Source organism: Tamandua tetradactyla, chromosome 6 (genome assembly GCF_023851605.1).
Source record: "Tamandua tetradactyla isolate mTamTet1 chromosome 6, mTamTet1.pri, whole genome shotgun sequence".
Classification (NCBI taxonomy): domain Eukaryota; kingdom Metazoa; phylum Chordata; class Mammalia; order Pilosa; family Myrmecophagidae; genus Tamandua; species Tamandua tetradactyla.
In genome coordinates this window covers 141,474,426-141,494,362 of record NC_135332.1, presented here as the reverse complement: position 1 = coordinate 141,494,362, position 19,937 = coordinate 141,474,426, and the positions used below count along the sequence as shown (strand labels likewise).

Below are 19,937 nucleotides of genomic sequence, written 5' to 3'. Positions count from 1 at the left end.
GAGACTGTAATCTCTCTGAGAGCAAGTATACCTTACATTTCTCTTCATTCTTGTGTTAGTTAGATTCAGTTGTCAACCTGGCCAGGTGAGCATATCTAGTTTTGTTGCTGCGGACATAAGCCAATGGTACGTGATCCTCATCTGTTGCTAATTACATCTGCAGTCAGCTAGGAGGCGTGTCTGCTGCAATGAGTGACGTTTGACTTAATTGGCTGGTGCTTAAATGAGAGAACGCAAGGTAGCACAGCTAAGCAGCTCAGCATTTCTCATCTCAGCACTCGCAGCTCAGCCCAGGCCTTTGGAGATGCAGAAAGAAGTCACCCTGGGGAAAGTTGTTGGAACCCAGGGGCCTGGAGAGAAGACCAGCAGAGACCATCCTGTGCCTTCCACGTAAGAAAGAACCTCAACGGAAAGCTAGCTGCCTTTCCTCTGAAGAGCTAATGAAATAAATCCCCTTTTATTAAAAGCCAACCCATCTCTGGTGTGTTGCATTCTGGCAGCTAGCAAACTAGAACAATTCTCATTAGCGTTTATTAGCACAATACATTCAGCTCAGCTAATGGTCCTATGCATACTCTACTAAAGATTAGTAGACAAACCTTCATATCCAAGTAAAGATTCAGAAAATGATTATAGCACTTGTTTTATAGATCTAAGACCTATAGCTCTTGCCATATACATTTTCTAGGCACAGTTTTATCTATCTTTATCTGTAAGTCACTTAAGTGACAGAACAACATACCCATTACTATAGCTTAGAGTGAAATTACTCTATGGGAAATAAAAAACACAAACAAAAACCCCCTCATACTTTTGAAAATGCCCAAGATGTGGCTCTGAGATGAAAGCAAAGGTATGATAGTGATATTAAGCTGCATAAGTAGCTTTAAAATATGCCTGCTCACAAAGAAAGATAATTATAAGAAATCTAAAAATTACCACATATTTAAAATAAACAAATATACAAATGGTGTAACAGCATTAAAAAAAAGACTACAGAAATGACAGTTACTTGGACTAAAAACCAAGTTAAAAAGCATAAATTCAAGATGCAGTATGGCTAAAAAGAACATCAACAACAAGCTATGGCATTTATTATTATGTACAAAGTCAAAAAAGGCCAACAAACCAAAAGTAGAAGCTAGTCTTGGAAAAGCAACAGCCACTGAAAGGACGTTATTTAATTATTTAACACTGTTAAAAGAGGGGTGGGTTTGGTGTCTAAGCTGGGTTCAAATCCTAGTTCAGAAACTATGACATTAGCAAAATCGTGAGATAAAGGCTTCAGAGCCTCTATCCAGAAAACAGGGTTATTATTATCTACCTGGAGGAGTTTTAGAGAGGATCAGAACACAGAGCAGTAAAAAGCACAGACTTTGAAGTCAGATGAATTTAGGTTAAAACTGACTGTACTTTTTAAGGCTTAGGTAATTACTTATGGCCTCAGATTCCTCATTTGTATGAGAAAGTATAACACCATATCTTCAGAGGTCTTGTGAGGATAAACAAAATAATTTTATAAATATCACATTAAGTCATAAAAGTACACCTAACATAGAATAAGTACTAAATAAATTTTTCTACTATATATGTAAATATATTCATAAATATGCACATACCTCACCTTGCACAGTGCCTGCCATATTATAGATACTCAAATGTCAACTATTAAATTATTTCCCACAAGAAATTTCAGTAATGAAACTGTGGTTATTAACTTTAAACTATGGTTTTTACCCTGATACACCCAATCTGCATATAATTAGTCAATCAAAGATTACTCTACCTACAAATTTTTTAAGGTAATTCAAGGAGTAGAAGCAAGAGTAAGTATAAAATGCTCATTAGCAGAAGGAAAACCCAGGAACAAGGAAATGCTAGGTGGGAGAAGTACACATCTATAATAGGCATACAAACTATTCATGCTGTAAATTCACAAGCCCTGTATTGTATACTTACTTGTTTATATAAATCATTTACTATTTTCTTTTCTGCCAAAGGCAAAGTCAGGTATAAATTTAATACCTTTCTCTAACAACCATTTAATTCAAGCCACCTTACCAGTAGCTGTCGTGGCCCCTAGACCTGTTTCACTGGCTTACAAGGGTTGAATTGATACCATTAGTTCTCCAAAGGTATTTGAAATTGCAAGCATCAAGAAGCTGCAGCAATCAGGTTGTACTGCCAAGTCGAAAATTAATAAAATGCTAGAAATGTACCATTTATGGAGGTTAATCAATAGTCTTATTTGGAATTAGAGCAAACATCCAAATCTTTGAATAATGACCTCATAGAATATTTTTCTTTTGTTGAATAAAAGCAGATTGTGTCTAAGCAGATGATTAAGCCTCTGTCACAACAGATATCTATTTAAATGATTAATATCAATGGGCAATTTCACTAAGCTTTTTATGGCAGAGGTACATTATTTACAAAGAAAACAAAATTCTGTTATAAGAGTTATGTTATATATCTGGAACTTTACTCATACAAAAGATGTTGAAGTCATCATTAAACCTTTTTTGGCATAAAGAATAATTAAAATACCTCAGCAATGTTTAAGACATTTGGTGATAAATCCTTCCTGTTTAAAAAAAAAACTTAAAAATTTCATCACTTACCCATCCTCTACATCAAATTCAGATTTTCAGTTTTTTCTAAGTAGAGGCAGGGGGGTAACACTTAAAATTTTGTGAAAAAGAAAAGTATCATTTTAATATGTCACTCTCTTTAGGAACTTTATTACAGAATTTCATATGCTTCCAAACGTACCTTTTCATTTTTCTTATCTGTCTCTAACGGCTGCTTTGCTGTCATACTTCGAGAAGTACGGACAACTTCATCCTCAGTCGCTTCTACAGTTCGTCCATTTGGCTGGATATGCAACAAAAAAGTATCATGTTAACAAACCAAAGATTTTTACTCAGGAAACAGTACATACTATAATCAGATTCTAACCCGACCCAAATTTAAACAGCTTTTTTGTGCAGTGTTATCTAAGGTTTGACAGACTACTGTTTCTAGTAACAGTGTTTTGTAATATAATAATAAACTATTAAATAAACTTGCACTATCAATGTATTTTCTGATCTCATCCAATTATCAGTCCCTTTAACAAATCCAAAGGAAGGAAGAAAAAGGAAAAAGCTTATATTGTTGTGCCTTATTTCTACATCTGTAAACAACAGCTTTGATCTAGTCAAACTTTTTCTGTAAAGGACCAGATAGTAAATATTTTAGGCTTTGGGGTCACATAGTCTCGGTTACAACTGTACAATTCTGCCACTGTAGATCAAAAAGAGCCAGAGGGCAGGCCATGGTGGCTCAGCACGCAAGAATGCTTGCCTGCCATGCCAGAGGACCCAGGTTTGTTTCCCAGTGCCAGCCCATGCAAAAAAAAAAAAAAAAAAAACTGCCAGAGATGATACATAAACAAGTGAGAGCATGGTTGTGTTAAAATAAAACTTTATTTACAAAAGAGAAAGGCCAGATTTGGTTCATGGATCATAGTTTGAAGATCCCTGATCTAATATTCCATGATCTAATAGCTATATCCTCCAATTCTATAATCTAACAGCTCTTCTATTATGGGATGAAGAATCGTTTCCAGAGAGACAAAAAAGATGATTACAGAGTACCCAGGGCAAGGTGGGGAATGGAGAGTTAATGCTTAATGGTGAAGGTTTCTTTTTGGGGTGATGGAAAAGTTCTGGTAATGAATGGTGGTGATAGTAGCACAATACTGAACTGTATACTTGAAGGTGGTTAAAATAGGAAATATTATATCATATATATTTACCATGGGAAAAAACCCCCACAAAACTTCACCAGCCTACTGCAACAGCCTAAAAAGGCTACCTCAACTCTCCTAACACTACTAAAATAAAATAATAGCACTTAAAGGTGTTCATGAGTAAAATTGAGTATGTGATTTCCAAACCTGGTTTTTAAAGATTCATGTTTTTTTTTATTTTTATTTTTTTATTTTTTATTTTTTTATTAATTAAAAAAAATTAACAAAACATTTAGAAATCATTCCATTCTACATGTACAATCAGTAATTCTTAATATCATCACATAGTTGCATATTCATCATTTCTTAGTACATTTGCATCGATTTAGAAAAAGAAATAAAAAGACAACAGAATGAGAATTAAAACGATAATAGAGAGAAAAAAAAACCTATATCTCACATGCAGCTTCATTCAATGTTTTAACATAATTGCATTACAATTAGGTAGTATTGTGCTGTCCATTTCTGAGTTTTTATAAAAGATTCATGTTTTATATTTAAAAAAGAAATACACATTTCTATGCCCCCTCGCCAGAAATTATTTAGATTCAGGAGTTTTAAGAATGGGATCTAGGTATCTATCTGTATTCTAATATCTTCTTTCTGGATCCTAGCACTTCTTTTCACTTGCCTGTCTGCCTCAAATTCAACACAGTAAAGTTAGTAAATCAATATACTAATTTCAGGTGCTTTATTTCCAGTCCCTGCAGAATAATGGCTTTTACCAGACTGCCTACTCATTACAGCAGAGTATACTCAACAAAAGAATCTGAATGCTCAAAGTTCCTTTAATGTGCCTTTATTTGCTAAAAATCATCAGAAATATTGCTGAGAAAGTTCATTAATATTCTAAAACTTAACTTGTAGACTTTCCAAGACTTGTGGCAGAAAACAAAACAAAAGCTGTCTTTAGGTGATAAAATTCCTAATCAATCAAATTTTGAAACTGCTGGGTCTTTTTTTTTAAATTGTGATGTAACTGTAGGACTATAGCAGTCTTATATTTGAAACTCAAAAAGGAGACAACTGTGTTCCCAAACAGCTGAATATGCAAGTCCAACAAATGAAGGTTTTTTTTTTAACTGCCACAGTCATGCTGAAGCCCGTTCATCTCCTTCAGTATCCCAGAGATTAATTATATGTTCTGCTTAGCTATATAATAAAGTGGCAAATGCTGCACCACTGACATCACAGGACAGTTGTCTGTAAAACTAGATTTCTGAAGCTGGACTCCAGTGTCTTTACACCGGATTTTCTTACAGGTCTTCATCTTCAACTGGCAGAGCAGCCACATGAGCAACCTCTAAGTCATGTTCATATTGTGCAACCAAAGCTGGGTCCAGGACAACCTCTGGTGGCAAAAACAGGCTTGGCAACAAACTGCAATCAGTTTTCTAGCAAGCCAAAGGAAAGGCTTTTCAAAGTTGTAGTTTCTTTCAACAGGAATGTAATAGTACTGAAGATTCGTCTTTTGGTGGGAGACAATGGATTGTGCTGTAACTTTCCTGTTCTTAAAATCTACTTTGTTGCCACACAACATGATGGAGATGTTTTTACATACTCATACGAGATCCCTAGGCAAGTTAGGCACATTGGAAATAACTCTTGATGTTACATCAAACATTATAATGGCACACTGGGCTTGGATATAATAATCATCTCTCAGTCAACTAAATTTCTCCTAACCTGCTGTGTTAGGAGAATGTTGAATTTAATAGGTCCTCTGTTGGCATGAAAAACAAGGAGATGGACGTCAACACCCAAGGTAGCTACGTACTTCTCAAATTCACCAGTCAAGTGATGTTTCACAAATGTAGTTTTTCTAGTACCATCAATGAGAATCGATTTGGTTTCAACTGACTTTTGGGTTCTCCATGGGTGACTACCGTGATGGTTCTTCCAGAAACATCTCTATCTACTATCTGACTCAAAACTGCTGGTTCTTAAAGTGTTAAAGGCAGGCAGCTAATGGCAAAACTGAGATTAAATACAGTTCTGCTCACTCTTAGTGTGCTCTTTCACTACTTTAATGCTGCCTCTTCTTTCTCTTTCTCTTTGTATGGATATATACATATGTAAAATTTCGAGGTGAAATTAAACTACAAATGCAATTTGATAAGACTAATGTACAAGTGTAAACATCACTAGCAATGATTAAATTATTACCATTATTTCATTTATTCCATCATTCTCTTGATAAATAAGTTTGAAATGACCTTACTGTACATCTCCACTTTTTTTGATCCCTGGATTCCAGGAACCCAGGTCTCCGGAATGGCAAGTGAGAACTCTGCCTGCTGAGCCACCAAGGCCTGCCCTTCCATCATTATTTTTTATTTACTTACTCAATCATTCATTCATTTATTAAACAAAACTAGATACAAAGACAAACATTCTTACCATATGATTATTCCATTCTTGATACATAATCATTAACTCAAAATATCACCACATAGTTGTATATTCATCATGATAATTTCTTACAACATTTGGATCAATTCAGAAAAAGAAATAAAACAAGAAAAAAAAATTCATACATATAATACCTCTTACTTCTCCCTTTCATTGATGACCAGTATTTCAATCTACTAAATTTAAACATCTGTTCCCCATATTGTTTATTTAATTTTTAAAATTTATTAATTAAAAAAATTTAACAAAAACATTAACATATGATCATTCCGTTCTACATATATAATCAATAATTCACAATATCATCACATAGTTGCATATTCATCATTTCTTAGAACATTTGCATCAATTTAGAAAAAGAAATAAAACGAACAGAACAAAAAAGATTATGCAGACCATACCCCTAATCCTTTGCTTTCATTGATCACTAGCATTTCAAAGTAAATTTATTTTAACATTTGTTCCCTCTATTTATTTTTATTCCATATGTTTTACTCATCTGTTGACAAGGTAGATAAAAGGAGCACCAAACTCAAGGTTTTCACAACCACACAGTCACACTGTGAAAGCTGTATCATTATACAATCATCATCAAGAAACACGGCTACTGGAACACAGCTCTACAACTTCAGGCAGTTCCCTCCAGCCTCTCCATTACATCTTGAATAACAAGGTGATATCTACTTAATGCGTAAGAATAACCTCCAGGATGACCTCTTGACTCTGTTTGGAATCTCTCAGCCATTGACACTTTGTCTCATTTCACTCTTCCCCCTTTTGGTCCAGAAGGTCTCCTCAATCCCTTGATGCTGAGTCTCAGCTCATTCTAGGTTTTTTCTCAATCCCTTGATGTTGAGTCTCAGTTCATTCTAGGATTTCTGTCTCACGTTGCCAGGAAGGTCCACACCCCTGGGAGTCACGTCCCATGTAGAGAGGGGGAGGGTGTTGAGTTTGCCTGTTGTGTTGGCTGGAGGGAGAGGCCACATCTGAGCAACAAAAGAGGCTCTTTTGGGGGTGACTCTTAGGCCTAATTTTTAAGTAGACTTGACCTATCCTTTGTGGGGTTAAGTTTCATATGAACAAACCCAAAGACTGGGGGCTCAGCCTATAGCTTTGGTTGTCCACACTGCTTGTGAGAACATCAAGAATTCAAATTGGGGAAGTTGAATTTCTCCCTGTTTTCACCATTTCCCAAAGGGGACTTTGTAAATACTTTTCCACTCACTGATCGAATCACTCTGGGACTCATCAGGGCATCACTCTGGGCAAACCAACAAAATCTCATGTCCTACCCAAGATTCCAAGTACCCACGGCATTCAATCAAGCTATCTACATAAGTTATATTAGGAGATGATCTAGCCAAAATATAAACCTTGTACCAAATAAACATTTTTTTGCTTTAGTCCCACACATAAGGTGAAATTTTGAAATATTAATCACCATCTGTTTTCAGCACCCTGAAGTAATGACATTCCTTTGTTCTTCCTCATGCAAAAACATTTTTTAGATTTGTAAATTTAGTCATTATCATTATACACTCTAGGCATTCCCAGATTACATCATCTCAATCTTCATCGTCTATCTTTCTTTCTGATTTCTTTTATGCCCCTAGCCCTCCTCCCTCTATCATTCTCACATGCAGCTTCATTCAGTGTTTTAACATAATTGTATTACAGTTAGGTAGTATTGTGCTGTCCATTTCTGAGTTTTTGTATCCAGTCCTGTTGCACAGTCTGTATCCCTTCAGCTCCAATTATCCAATATCTTACTCTATTTCTATCTCCTGATGGTCTCTGTTACGAACAAAATATTTCAAGTTTATTCACTAATGTCAGTTCATATCAGTGAGACCATACAGTATTTGTCCTTTAGTTTTTGGTTAGTCTCATTCAGCATAATGTTCTCAAGGTCCATTCATGTTGTTACATACTTCATAAGTTTATTCTGTCTTAAAGCTGCATAATATTCCATCATATGTATATATCACAGGTTGTTTAGCCACTCCTCTGTTGATGGACATTTTGGCTGTTTCCATCTCCTTGCAACTGTAAATAATGCTGCTATAAACAGTGATGTGCAAATGTCCGTTTGTGTCTTTGCCCTTATGTCCTCTGAGTAGATCCCTAGCAATGGTATTGCCGGGTCATATGTCAACTCTATATTTAGCTTCCTAAGGTACTGCCAAACTGCCTTCCACAGAGGTTGAAACATTTGACATTCCCACCAACAATGGATAAGTGTGCCTCTTTCTCCACATCCTCTCCAGCACTTGTCATTTTCTGTTTTATTGATAATGGCCATTCTGGTGGGTGTGAGATAATATCTCATTGTGGAATTTGATTTGCATTTCCCTAATGGCCAGGGAAGTTGATAATCTCTTCATGTGCCTTTTGGCCTTTTGTATTTCCTCTTCTAAGAAATGTCTGTTCAAATCTTTTGTCCATTTTGTAATTGGGTTGGCTGTCTTTTTGTTGTTGAGTTGAACGATCTCTTTATAAATTCTGGATACTAGACCTTTATCTGGTGTGTCATGTATCATGTGCCTTTTGACCATTTGTATTTCCTTTTCTGAGAAATGTCTGTTCGTTTGCCGGTTTCGTAATTGGGTTGTCTGTCTTTTTGCTGTTGAGTTGAACAACCTCTTTCTATATTCTGGATATTAGACCTTTATCTGATATATTCTCTTTCTATATTTTATATTTCTAAATATACAAACATATTTCTATATTTCCAAATATTGTCTCCCAATGTGTAGGCTTTTTATTTTCTTGACAAAGTTCTTTGATGCACAAAAGTGGTTAATTCTGAGAAGTTCCCATCTCTTTCTTTCTTCAATGCTTGTACTTTGGGGGTAAGGTCTAGGAAACTGCCTCCTATTACAAGAATTATAAGATATTTCCCTACATTTTCTTCTAATAGCTTTATGGTCTTAGATCTAATGCTTTGGTCTTTGATCCATTTTGAGTTAATTTTTGTATAGGGTGTGAGATATGGGTCCTCTTTCATTCTTTTGCATGTGGATATCCATTTCTCTAGGCACCACTGATTGAAGAGCCTATCTGTCCCAGGTGAGTTGGCTTAACTGCCTTATCAAAGATCAATCGTCCAGAGATGAGAGGGTTTATATCTGAACATTCTATTCAATTCCATTGGTCAGTATATCTGTCTTTATGCCAGAACCAAGCTTTTCTGATCACTGTAGCTTCATAATACACCTTAAAGTCAGGTAGTGTGAGACCTCTGACTTCATTTTTCTTTCTCAGGATATTTTTAGCTATTCGGGGCATCCTGCCCTTCCAGATAAATATGGCTATTGGTTTTTCTATTTCTGAAAAGTAAGTATTTGGGATTTTAACTGGTATTGCACTGAATCTGTAAATCAATTTAGGTAGAATTGAATTGACATCTTAACTATATTTAGTCTTCCAATCCATGAACATGGTATGTTCTTCCATTTATGTAGGTCTTCTGTGACTTCTTTTAACAATTTCTTATAGCTTTCTCCATATAGGTCTGTAGTCTCTTTAGCTGAATTTATTCCTAAATATTTTATTCTTTTGGTTGCAACTGTCGATGGAATTTTTTCATGATTTCCACCTCAGGTTGTTCATTACTAGTATATAGAAACACTACCGATTTTTGAGTGTTGATCTGGTAACCTGCCACTTTGCTGTACTCACTTATTAGCTCTAGTAGTTTTGCTGTGCATTTTTCAGGGTTTTCAACATATAGTATCATATCATCTGCAAACAGTGAGAGTTTTACTTCTTCCTCTCCAATTTTGATGCCTTGTATTTCTTTTTCTTGTCTAATTGCTCTGGCTAGAACTTCCAATACAATGTTGAAGAACAGTGGTGATAGTGGACATCCTTGTTCCTGATCTTAGGGTGAAAATTTTCAGTTTCTCCCCATTAAGGATGATGTTACCTGTGGGTTTTTCATATATTCCCTTTATCATGTGGAGGAAGTTCCCTTCTATGCCTATCCATTGAAGTATTTTCAACAGGAAAGGATGCTGAATTTTATCAAATGACTTTTCTGCATCAATCGAGATGATCATGCAGTTTTTCTGCTTAAATCTGTAGATATGGTGTATTACATTCATTGATTTTCTTATGTTGAACCATCCCTGCATACCTGGGACGAATTCTACTTCATCATGGTGTAAAATTCTTTTAAGATGCTGCTGGATTCAATTTGCAAGAATTCTGTTAAGGATTTTTGCATCTATATTCATGAGACAGATTGGTCTGTAGTTTTCTTTTTTTGGAATATCTTTGTCTGGCTTTGGTATGAGGGTAATGTTGGCTTCATAGAATGAGTTAGGCAGCTTTCCTTCCTCTTCAATATTTTTGAAGAGTCTGAGCAGGATTGGTACTAATTTCTTTCTTGAATGTTTGTTAGAATTCACAGGTGAAGTCATCTGGTCCTGGACTTTTCTTTTCGGGGAGCTTCTTAATGACTGATTCAATTTCTTGTGATTGGTTTGTTGAGGTCATCTATTTCTTCTCAAGTCAATGTTGGTTGTTCATGCCTTTCTAGGAAGTTGTCCATTTCATCTACATTGCTGAGTTTATAAGCATAAAGTTGCTCACAGTATCCTCTCATTACTTCCTTTATTTCTGTGTGGTCAGTGGTTACGTCTCCTCTTCCATTTCTGATTTTATGAATTTGCATCCTCTCTCTTCTTCTTGTCAACCTCACTAAGGGTCTATCAATCTTACTGATTTTTTCATAGAACCAACTTCTGGTTTTGTTGATTTTCTCAATTGTTTTCATGTTCTCATTTTCATTTATTTCTAATATAATGCTCATTATTTTTTTCCTTTTGCTTACTTTAGGGTTAGTTTGCTGTTTTTTCTCTAGTTCTTCCAAGTGAATGGTTTATTACTCGATTCTTACTCTTGCTTCTTTTTTGATATAGGCACTTAGGGCAATAAATCTCCCTCTTGGCACTGCCTTTGGTGCATCCCATAAATTTTGATATGCTGTGTCTCATTTGCCTTGAGATATTGATTTCTCTTGTAATTTCTTCCTTGACCCACTAGCTGTTTAAGAGCGTGTTGTTGAGCCTCCATATATTTGTGTATTTTCTGTCCTCTGCCTATTATTGATTTCTAACTTCATTCCTTTATGATCTGAGTAAGTGTGCTTCATATGATTTCAATCTTTTTAAATTTATTGAGACTTGTTTTGTGACCCAGTATATGGTCTATTCTTGATAATGATTCATGATCACTTGAGAAAAAGGTGTATTCCGCTGTTGTGGGGTGTGATGTTCTATAGATGTCTGTTTAAGTCTAGTTTGTTTATTGTATCATTCAAATTCTGTTTCTTTATTGATCCTCTGTTTAGACATTCATACATTGATGAAAGTGGAGAATTGAAGTCTACAACTACTATGGTAGATACACCTATTTCTCTTTTCTGTATTTGCCTCATGTATTTCAGAGCACTCTGGTTCAGAGCATAAATATTTATGATTGTTATGTCTTCTTGTTGAATTATCCCTTTATCAATACATAGTGTTCTTCTTTGTCTCTTTTAACTGTATTACATTTGAAGACTAATTTGTTGGGTATTAGTATACTACTCCTGCTCTTTTCTGATTGTTGTTTGCATGAAGTATCTTTCCCCAACCTTTCACTTATAAACCTATGTTTATCCTTGGATCTAAAATGTGTCTCCTGTAGACAGCATATAAACAGGTCCTGTTTTTTAATGCATTCTGCCAGTCTATGTCTTTTGATTGGGGAGTTTAATCCATCGACATTTACTGTTATTACTGTAAGGGCACTACTTTCTTCTATCATTTTGTTTGGATTTTATATGCCATATTTAATATTTCTTCAATCTACTTTTACTGATAGTCTTCATTTCTACCCTCTTCTCCACACCTCCCTCTCCTGTCTTTTCCTATCTGTTTCTAGTGCTCCTTTAGTATTTCTTGCAGAGTCGGTCTCCTGGTCACAAATTTTCCGAGTGATTTTTTGCCTGAAATGTTTTAATTTCCCCCTCATTTTTGAAGGATAATTTTGATGGATATAGAATTCATGGCTGGTAGTTTTTCTCTTTTAGTATCTTAAATATATCTACCACTGTCTTCTTGCCACCATGGTTTCTGCTGAGCAATCTACACATAGTCTTATTGGGCTTTTCTTGTCTGTGATGGACTGCTTTTGTTTTGGTGCTTTCAAAATTCTCGCTCTTTGACCTCTGACATTTTGATTAGTAAGTGTCTTGGAGTACATGTATTTGGATCTATTCTGTTTGGGGCACGCTGCATTTCTTGGATCTCTACTTTTAAGTCTTCCATAAGATTTGGGAAACTTTCAGTGATAATTTCCTCCATTAGTTTTTCTCCTCCTTTCCCCTTCTCTTCTCCTGCTGGGACACTTACAACATGTATATTCCTGCGCTTCATGTTGTCATTCAATTCCCTGTGTTTCTGCTCATATTTTTCCATTCTTTTCCCTATATTTACTTTTGCTTGTCAGATTTCAGATGTCCCATCCTCCAGTTCACTAATCCTATCTTCTGCCTCTTGAAATCTAATATTTTAGGTTTCCATTCTTGTTTTCATCTTGTCTACTGTGCCTTTCATTCCCATAAGTTCCGTGATTTTTTTCAGATTTTTGATTTCTTCTTTTTGTTCATTCCTTGCCTTGTTTATATCCTCCATCAATGCATTGATTTGATCTTTGATGAGATTTTCCATGTCTGAACATTCTGAATTAAGTGTTTCAACTCCTGTATCTCATTTGAATTGTTGGTTTGTTCCTTTAACTGGGTCATATCTTCAATTTTCCTAGTAGAATTTGTTATTCTTTGCTGTTGTCTAGACATTTACTTTACTTGGTTTATTCTGGAGATTGTTTTCACACTACCTAAGATTTTCTTGCTGAATGACTTTGTTGTACTTCTGTACTCCGACATTCAGTTCAGCTTATTCTGGACCTCTAGCTTAGGTTTTGTTTAATAGATCAGTTCTTGTTTTTTGTCTCTTGCCCTGCCTGTACGGTACCTTTTTTTTTTCCTTAGGAGGGTCTACTTAGGTATTATAAACCTCCGCCAGATTTTTCCTGAGCACACTGGCCTCTTCTCAGGAGGAAAGAGTCACCTCTATCAGTTTTCCCTAAGGATGAGACCCAGCAGGTTGAAAGACTTTCCTATGAACCCTCTAGATTCTGTTTTTTCCCTATCCTGCCCAGTATGTGGCACTTGTCTGCAAGCAGGTCCCAACGGCATAAAGTGATGTGGTTACCTTTAACTTTAGCAGATTCTTCCTGCAGAGGGCATGGTTGAGACAGAGGAGAGGTTGTAGTCTGGCTTTAATCACTTCAGTTTTCCAGAACCTAGGGTCTGAATTCCTTTTGGGAGGGATTCCACCTGAGCTGGGCTGCACCCCTCTCCTGTGGAAGGCAGAGCTGCCAGGGAATTATTTCCTTTCACTTGACTAGTGTCTTTGCCTTTCAGACAAGCTTAATTCCACCCCTGCCTCAGGCAGTTGGAGCCTGAGAAGGCTTGCAGCTGTATGTAAAGAGCAGTTAAACCATAGAAACACAGCCAAAAGAAAGAAAATTAAAAAAAATCCTTTTCACAGTAGGACCCCCGTTCCTTGGGTTTGCCAATCAAGAGCTTAAGTTGGTACATTCCTGTATGTATCTCCAGGTCTTATGTGCCCCCTCCTTTCCTTCAGGGCCCAGACATTTCTGATCCAAAAAACCCTCTGTTTTTTTCTTTTTCTTTTTTTTTCCATCAGCCCGGCCCCACTCTGTGCCTGGTCAAAAACCAGCAACCTCAGCTTTTACTTGAGGTTTAGCTGAGCTGGAGATCTATCTTCAGTTGTGAGAATTTGTTAATTAATTCCACAGTTGGAGCTTGGTTGAGCTCAGTCCCTTGCTGTCAGTAAAGTCCCTTTCCTTATCCCTCCAGGAACCAGCTTGTAGGGGAGGGGTGCTGACTTGTGTGGCTTGGGGGACTCACAGTTCTGGATGGGACTGCAGCCAGTCCAGCTTATCCAGACTGGTGTATGCTGTGTGTCCGGTTACTGACAGTAAAGTTGTTCTCTACTGTTCCTCACTACTTACTAGCTGCTCTGGAGGATGACCTACATTTCACTGCTTACTAAGCAGCCATCTTGGACCCTCCGAAACACACAGTCTCTCTTTTATAATGAAATATTTTATGTTGAAAAAAGCACATTCACATTAAATTCCAAATGCATGTTTAGAAATTCAGTAAAAAGCAAACCAAGTTTTAAAAAGGTGACTTACTATATGTACTGAAAAATTATCTGTACCACCACATATTAGAGAAGTGACCTGCTAAGTTTCACAATCTCAGACTTGGTAACAAAAAATTTAGTGAAGTACTATATAGGGCTTCTTTAGTAGGCAAGTTCATTCTCCTTCAGTAGAAGTCTAGAGTACAGATGGGAAAAGAAGTTCGTTATTTTTAAACTATGGGATAAAGGATCTCTTCTCATACTCCCAAATAAAACTGGAACCTGTATTTATGGGGTGCCTCAAAAGTTATCCTTCAAAAGGTCAGGAGGCACTGTTCAAAAAATATATGCCTATGTAGTGTGGGTGCATATATTCCCAGAATTAAATTTTCATTCTTTCAACCAATAAATGTTGAATGTCTACTATCATTGGGAAATATGTTAGCAATAGAACAGTAAACAGACAGCCATAATACCTACCCTTGTGAAGTTTTCAGTCTAACAGAGGTATACAGATAAGTCAAAAGGTAATTATAATGTGGTAATAAGAACAATCACAACAAGCAATGGGAGCTTCTCAAGAGTAACACCTCAGCTAGTTTTAGCAGTAAGAAAAAACTTGGAGGGAATGACATCTAAGCTGAAACCTAGATGACAAGTAATAGGCAAAATAGGCAAAAATGGGAGCAGTGGAGGAGAGGGAATGACAGAGTCAGGTGGAAGAGCATATACAAAAGCCTAAGGAATAAAACACAGCTGTTTTATTAGAGCACTGGCATAGTTCCTAAATTTAGTATGGTTGCTGTGGTGAATGGGGAAGGGGGGCAGGTTTGGGGTGGGGGTGAGGGAAGCAGCGAATGGAAAAAGGCATGTAAACCCAGAAAAGAATTTGGACTTGGGGCCATATCTATCCAGGAATACAAAGCTTTGTTTAAGTCTCTTTCCATTATCACCACTTTACTTGTCTATTCTCTTATGCTATTTCCTAGTTCTTAACTCCTTTCCAGCCAAACCTACCTCTTTTGATTTCTTATGGCCAGTCTCATCTATGTGTCAAAGCCTCATACCAAGTGAACAATCTTGGAGCACCAATTCTATTGTCTCCCATCTCTTCAACTAGGCGGTCACAGGCTTATCTCTGGAAAACTTTACTCAACTAATCCCTTCAGGAACTCCACCACAGTCACGTACCACCTCCAGTTTACTCATGAAAATGACCACACTGAGTGATTTTAATTTGTTTACTATATGCTAACAGATTAATTTAAGTGGCCAACAACTGTTTTAAAAACTTACTAAAAACGTTCAACGACAATTTTCTCTGTAACCAGATGGTGTTTGTAGTCTCTCCAAAGAAGGGCGATGTAATTTTTCCTTTTAAACAAAGTCTGAGGTTTTCAATCAGTGACCAACAGCATTCCCACAGATAACAGCTACACTAAGTTTCCATTTCACAGGTTATGAAATATTCAGCAAGCCAAAGGTTGCACAATCCAACCAATTTTACTTCCTCTGCAATATACAACGGCTATAAATGCAGCTGTTCTCTGTGGCCTACACAGATCACCCAAATTTTTCATTCACTGTTGGGCTTTTATATATCTTCCATCAGCAACCTCCCCAAATATGACAGATACCATGAAACAATGCTTTCTCAAGAGAAAAATCAATAAAATTTTTGGACAAAAGGAAAAAAGGATAAACTACTGTGCCTCTTCTACCAACCAGCAGCACTAATTTGTCCTCTTATTCTACCACTAACTGGCCAAGAACGTTTTGTCCTTAACAACCCACCATTAATCATAATTAAATCAGCAAATCCCTAAATGGGAGCATATTATATAGATCTTCTTATATGAAAAATAATTAAAAATCAACACTTAAAATCCAATGTATCTGCCTTTGTGCCTGCCAAGTTGGATTTCACACAAAACTGTTTTCTCTGATAACAAAACCTTAATGTATTTGACATGCTTCTACAAATTAGCAGTTACATGAGTCTCTCACTGTACCTCAGTTTAAAATTCTCTGGAGAACTCTTAAGTGTTCCCCTCCAGGGACTCGCAAGTTAATTTCACATACAGCAAATTATCTATATTTTAGGTTAGAGCACACTAACCATGGTGAAAATCAAGAAGTAAAGAAAAATAGTACAATCATTTTATTTGCATGGGCAAAGTCCTTGTACATATAAGTGCATCTGCCTTATTTTTATAGCTCCCCTCATCTTTTTTAAAAAAATGCATGCATGAAAAAAAGTGTGCATCTGTTAGGCAGGGTGGTGGCTAAGTCAGAATGAAGACATAAGGAGAATGGAACAAATAATGATATGGCGAAAAGGGAAGTAGAGCAGGGGAGCAGGGGCTTATTTCACTGACTCCTGATTTTAAGAAAATAAAAACCTTCAGGTTAGTCAATCTTCAATTTATTAATTCCATAAAACTTTATTAAAGTACTTAAGCACCAGATACTGTGCTAGAGGCTATAGGAATAAGGACATAGGAAAGGAACCTGCTCTTAAGGAATTTTAATGTTCAGAATAAAACATGCTTAATAATAACAAACTTCTACTTTTTTTGAGCAGCCTTGTGTATCTGCTAAACTGATTCTAAATTGCAAACGAGCCTGTATCTGTATGGTAAGTAGATATAAAGTTTAACATTTGACTTTTAAAATGAAACAACCCTATTGCCACTTAATTACATAATTTCATTTCCAGCTACTGAAGTTAAAACAAAGACTTCAAACTACTGGAAAATGCTATGATTTGGAAACTGGAAGGGTAGTGTATCAACTCAAAAATAAAAAAAAGAACCATGAAAAATGGGATGTGGAGTTAACAAACCTGGAATACGTACTTAAAAGTTTCTTGTAAGAATTACATTGAATGAGAATATATGAAAGCGCATTTGCTCAATAAACAGTTTCTTCCCCTCCAATATCCTTCCTCTCCAAAGCTATACAAACCCATTACCCTCTATTTTCATGTTCAAGCATTTGGGTTATTTTTCATACTAGTGAGCTCAAAATAAATGTAAAGTTCTGGTGTCTGAAAGGGCAACAAACAATAATGTATGTATCAATCAAGACCAATGTTCCAGACACAAAATCTTCCGGGAAGTTAAGAGAATACATATTTTAAGTAGCTACATCCTCTCAGAAGCTAAAAATAGTCCAAGTTAGGTTGAGACAGCACTGTAATGTTAATTTTCTTTTTTAAAACTGCCTACAGTTTTGCCATTAAAAATATAAATACACTATTCACTCATTTTCATTTACTCAATACTCAATAAATGAAAACAGCATTAACAATTACAGAGCCCTTAAAACCTTGAAAACAAAGACAAGCAAGGCACAATCTTTGCCTTCAAGAAGTTTATAACCTGGAGAAGGAAAAAGACAGGTCTATTATAATAGTATCTACTAAAATACAAGACAAGGGTACACTTTCTCTTGTAAAAGGAAAGAGCATGGATTTTGAAGACAAACAAAAAGACAAAAATTAAACTCCCAAATATGTATTATATTACCACAGGCAAGTTATTTCACTGCTTTTCAATTTTCCTAACTGGAAGTCATTCTAAGCATACAGGAGGCATAAGTATATAAGTTATGTGCATCATAAAAAAGATAAAAAGGCAAAATGTTACAGAAATTCAGAAAAGGCATCATCTTTAGCTGACAGGTTAACCTGGAAGATAGCCTGACAATAAAACTATTGATTCCTGAGTACTTGCCATGTGTCAGCATCTTGCTAGATACTTTACATGCATTATATATCATTTTAAAAGGTTTTAGTGGTAAAACGTTTTGATACAAATTCAAGATAGAACTATGTCAGTATGATTACAAGCACAAACCCTGTGTTTTTTCTCTGCAACTTGTGTGTGCATATAAACTACATGAACTATACTGTAATTTACCTACTTTTTAAAAATCCAGCTTCAATTTAAAAGCAGTTTTGAGATATATTCACATACTACACAATTCATATATAAAAATGGCTTTTAATATAATTAGAGTTGTGGATTCATCCCCAATTTCTTTTAACTTTTTAATTGTATAATATAACACATATACAAAGCAGAGAAATAAAAAAGCAATCATTTTCAAAACACTCTTCAACAAGTAGTGACAGGACAGATCCCAGAGTTTGTCTGGGGTTACCATATGATCCTCTCAGATTTTTCCTTCTAGCTGCTCCAGAAAACAGGAGGCTAGAAGGCTTAAATTTTTTTTATCATGACAATTGACTTTTTTCCTTTCTTTTTTTTGTGAAAAATAACAAATATACAAAAAAAGCAATAAATTTCAAAGCAGAGCACCATCAGTTATAGAACATATTCCAGAGTTTGGCATGGGTTACAACTCCACAATTTTAGGTTTTTACTTGTAGCTGCTCCAAGATACTGGAGACTAAAACAGATATAAATTTAATGATCCAGCAATCATATTCATTTGTTAAATCCTGTCTACTCTGTATAACTCCATTATCACCTTTGATCTTTCTATCCCTCTCTTAAAGGGGTGTTTGGGCTATGGTCATTCTAACTTTTTCATGTTGGAAGGGGCTGTCAATAATACAAGGTAGGGAGATGGAACTATCTGATGTTCTGGAGAGGCTGGGCTCTCTAGGTTTCAGGACTTATCTGGACCAGGGATCCATCTGGAGGTTGTAGGTTTCTGGAAAGTTACTCTAATGCATGGGAATCTTATATATTGCCCTAGGTGTTCTTTAGGATTGGCTGGAATGGTCCTGGTTGGAGTTTGGAAGGTTATGATATGTAGCAATGTCTAACTGAAGCTCAGTTAAGAGCAACCTCCAGAGTAGTGTCTAGAATCTATTTGAACTCTCTCTGCCACTAATACTTTGTTACCCTTCTTTTCCCCCTTTTGGTCAGGATGGAACTGTTGATACTATTGTGCCAGGGCCAGACTCATCCCTTGGAGTCATCTCCCATGCAACCAGGAAGACTTTCACCCCTGAATGTCATGTCCCATGTTGAGGGGAGGGCAATGCTTCACTTGCACAGTTCAGTTTAGAGAGACTGAGGCCACATGTGAGCGACGAAAGAGGTCCTCCAGAAGTAGCTCTTAAGCATACCCTAGGTAGGCTAAGCTTCTCTGCTACCTACATAAGCTTCCCAAGAGTAAGCCTCAAGGTTAAGGTTTGACACAGTATCAGGGGATTCATTCCCTGATAGTAAAGTTTAATAGTTTCAATTTTTTTCCTCCCAACCCTCAAGGGACTTTGCCAATACTTTTTATTATCTGCTTGATATACTTTAGGACGTATCAGGCATTACATTAAGCTATACAGGATTAAAGGACCTCTTTCTTATTCTGGGCTCCCTGTGTTTCAATTGTTCAAATAAGCTATAAAATAGGTTGAGTTAGATTATGTTCTACAGAAAATTTAGGTTCCAGATCAAATAAACCTTTCTTTCTTTGGTCTCAAAGAGTATGTGTGGTTCTCAAACTTAGACAATGTCTTCCTTACCCTG

The 19,937-nt window shown here is 36.2% G+C and overlaps 1 protein-coding gene across 8 annotated transcripts in view; it reads right to left on the bottom strand.

Annotated features, from left to right (window-relative positions):
• Window positions 1-19,937, bottom strand: part of MTDH (metadherin) — a 117,048-nt gene that overhangs the window by 76,477 nt on the left and 20,634 nt on the right. For all 8 annotated transcript variants that reach the window (XM_077167284.1, XM_077167289.1, XM_077167287.1 and 5 more), the window contains exon 2: window positions 2,773-2,874. In XM_077167284.1, the coding sequence (XP_077023399.1) occupies window positions 2,773-2,874 (102 nt within the window). The remainder of the gene's footprint in view (window positions 1-2,772; window positions 2,875-19,937) is intronic.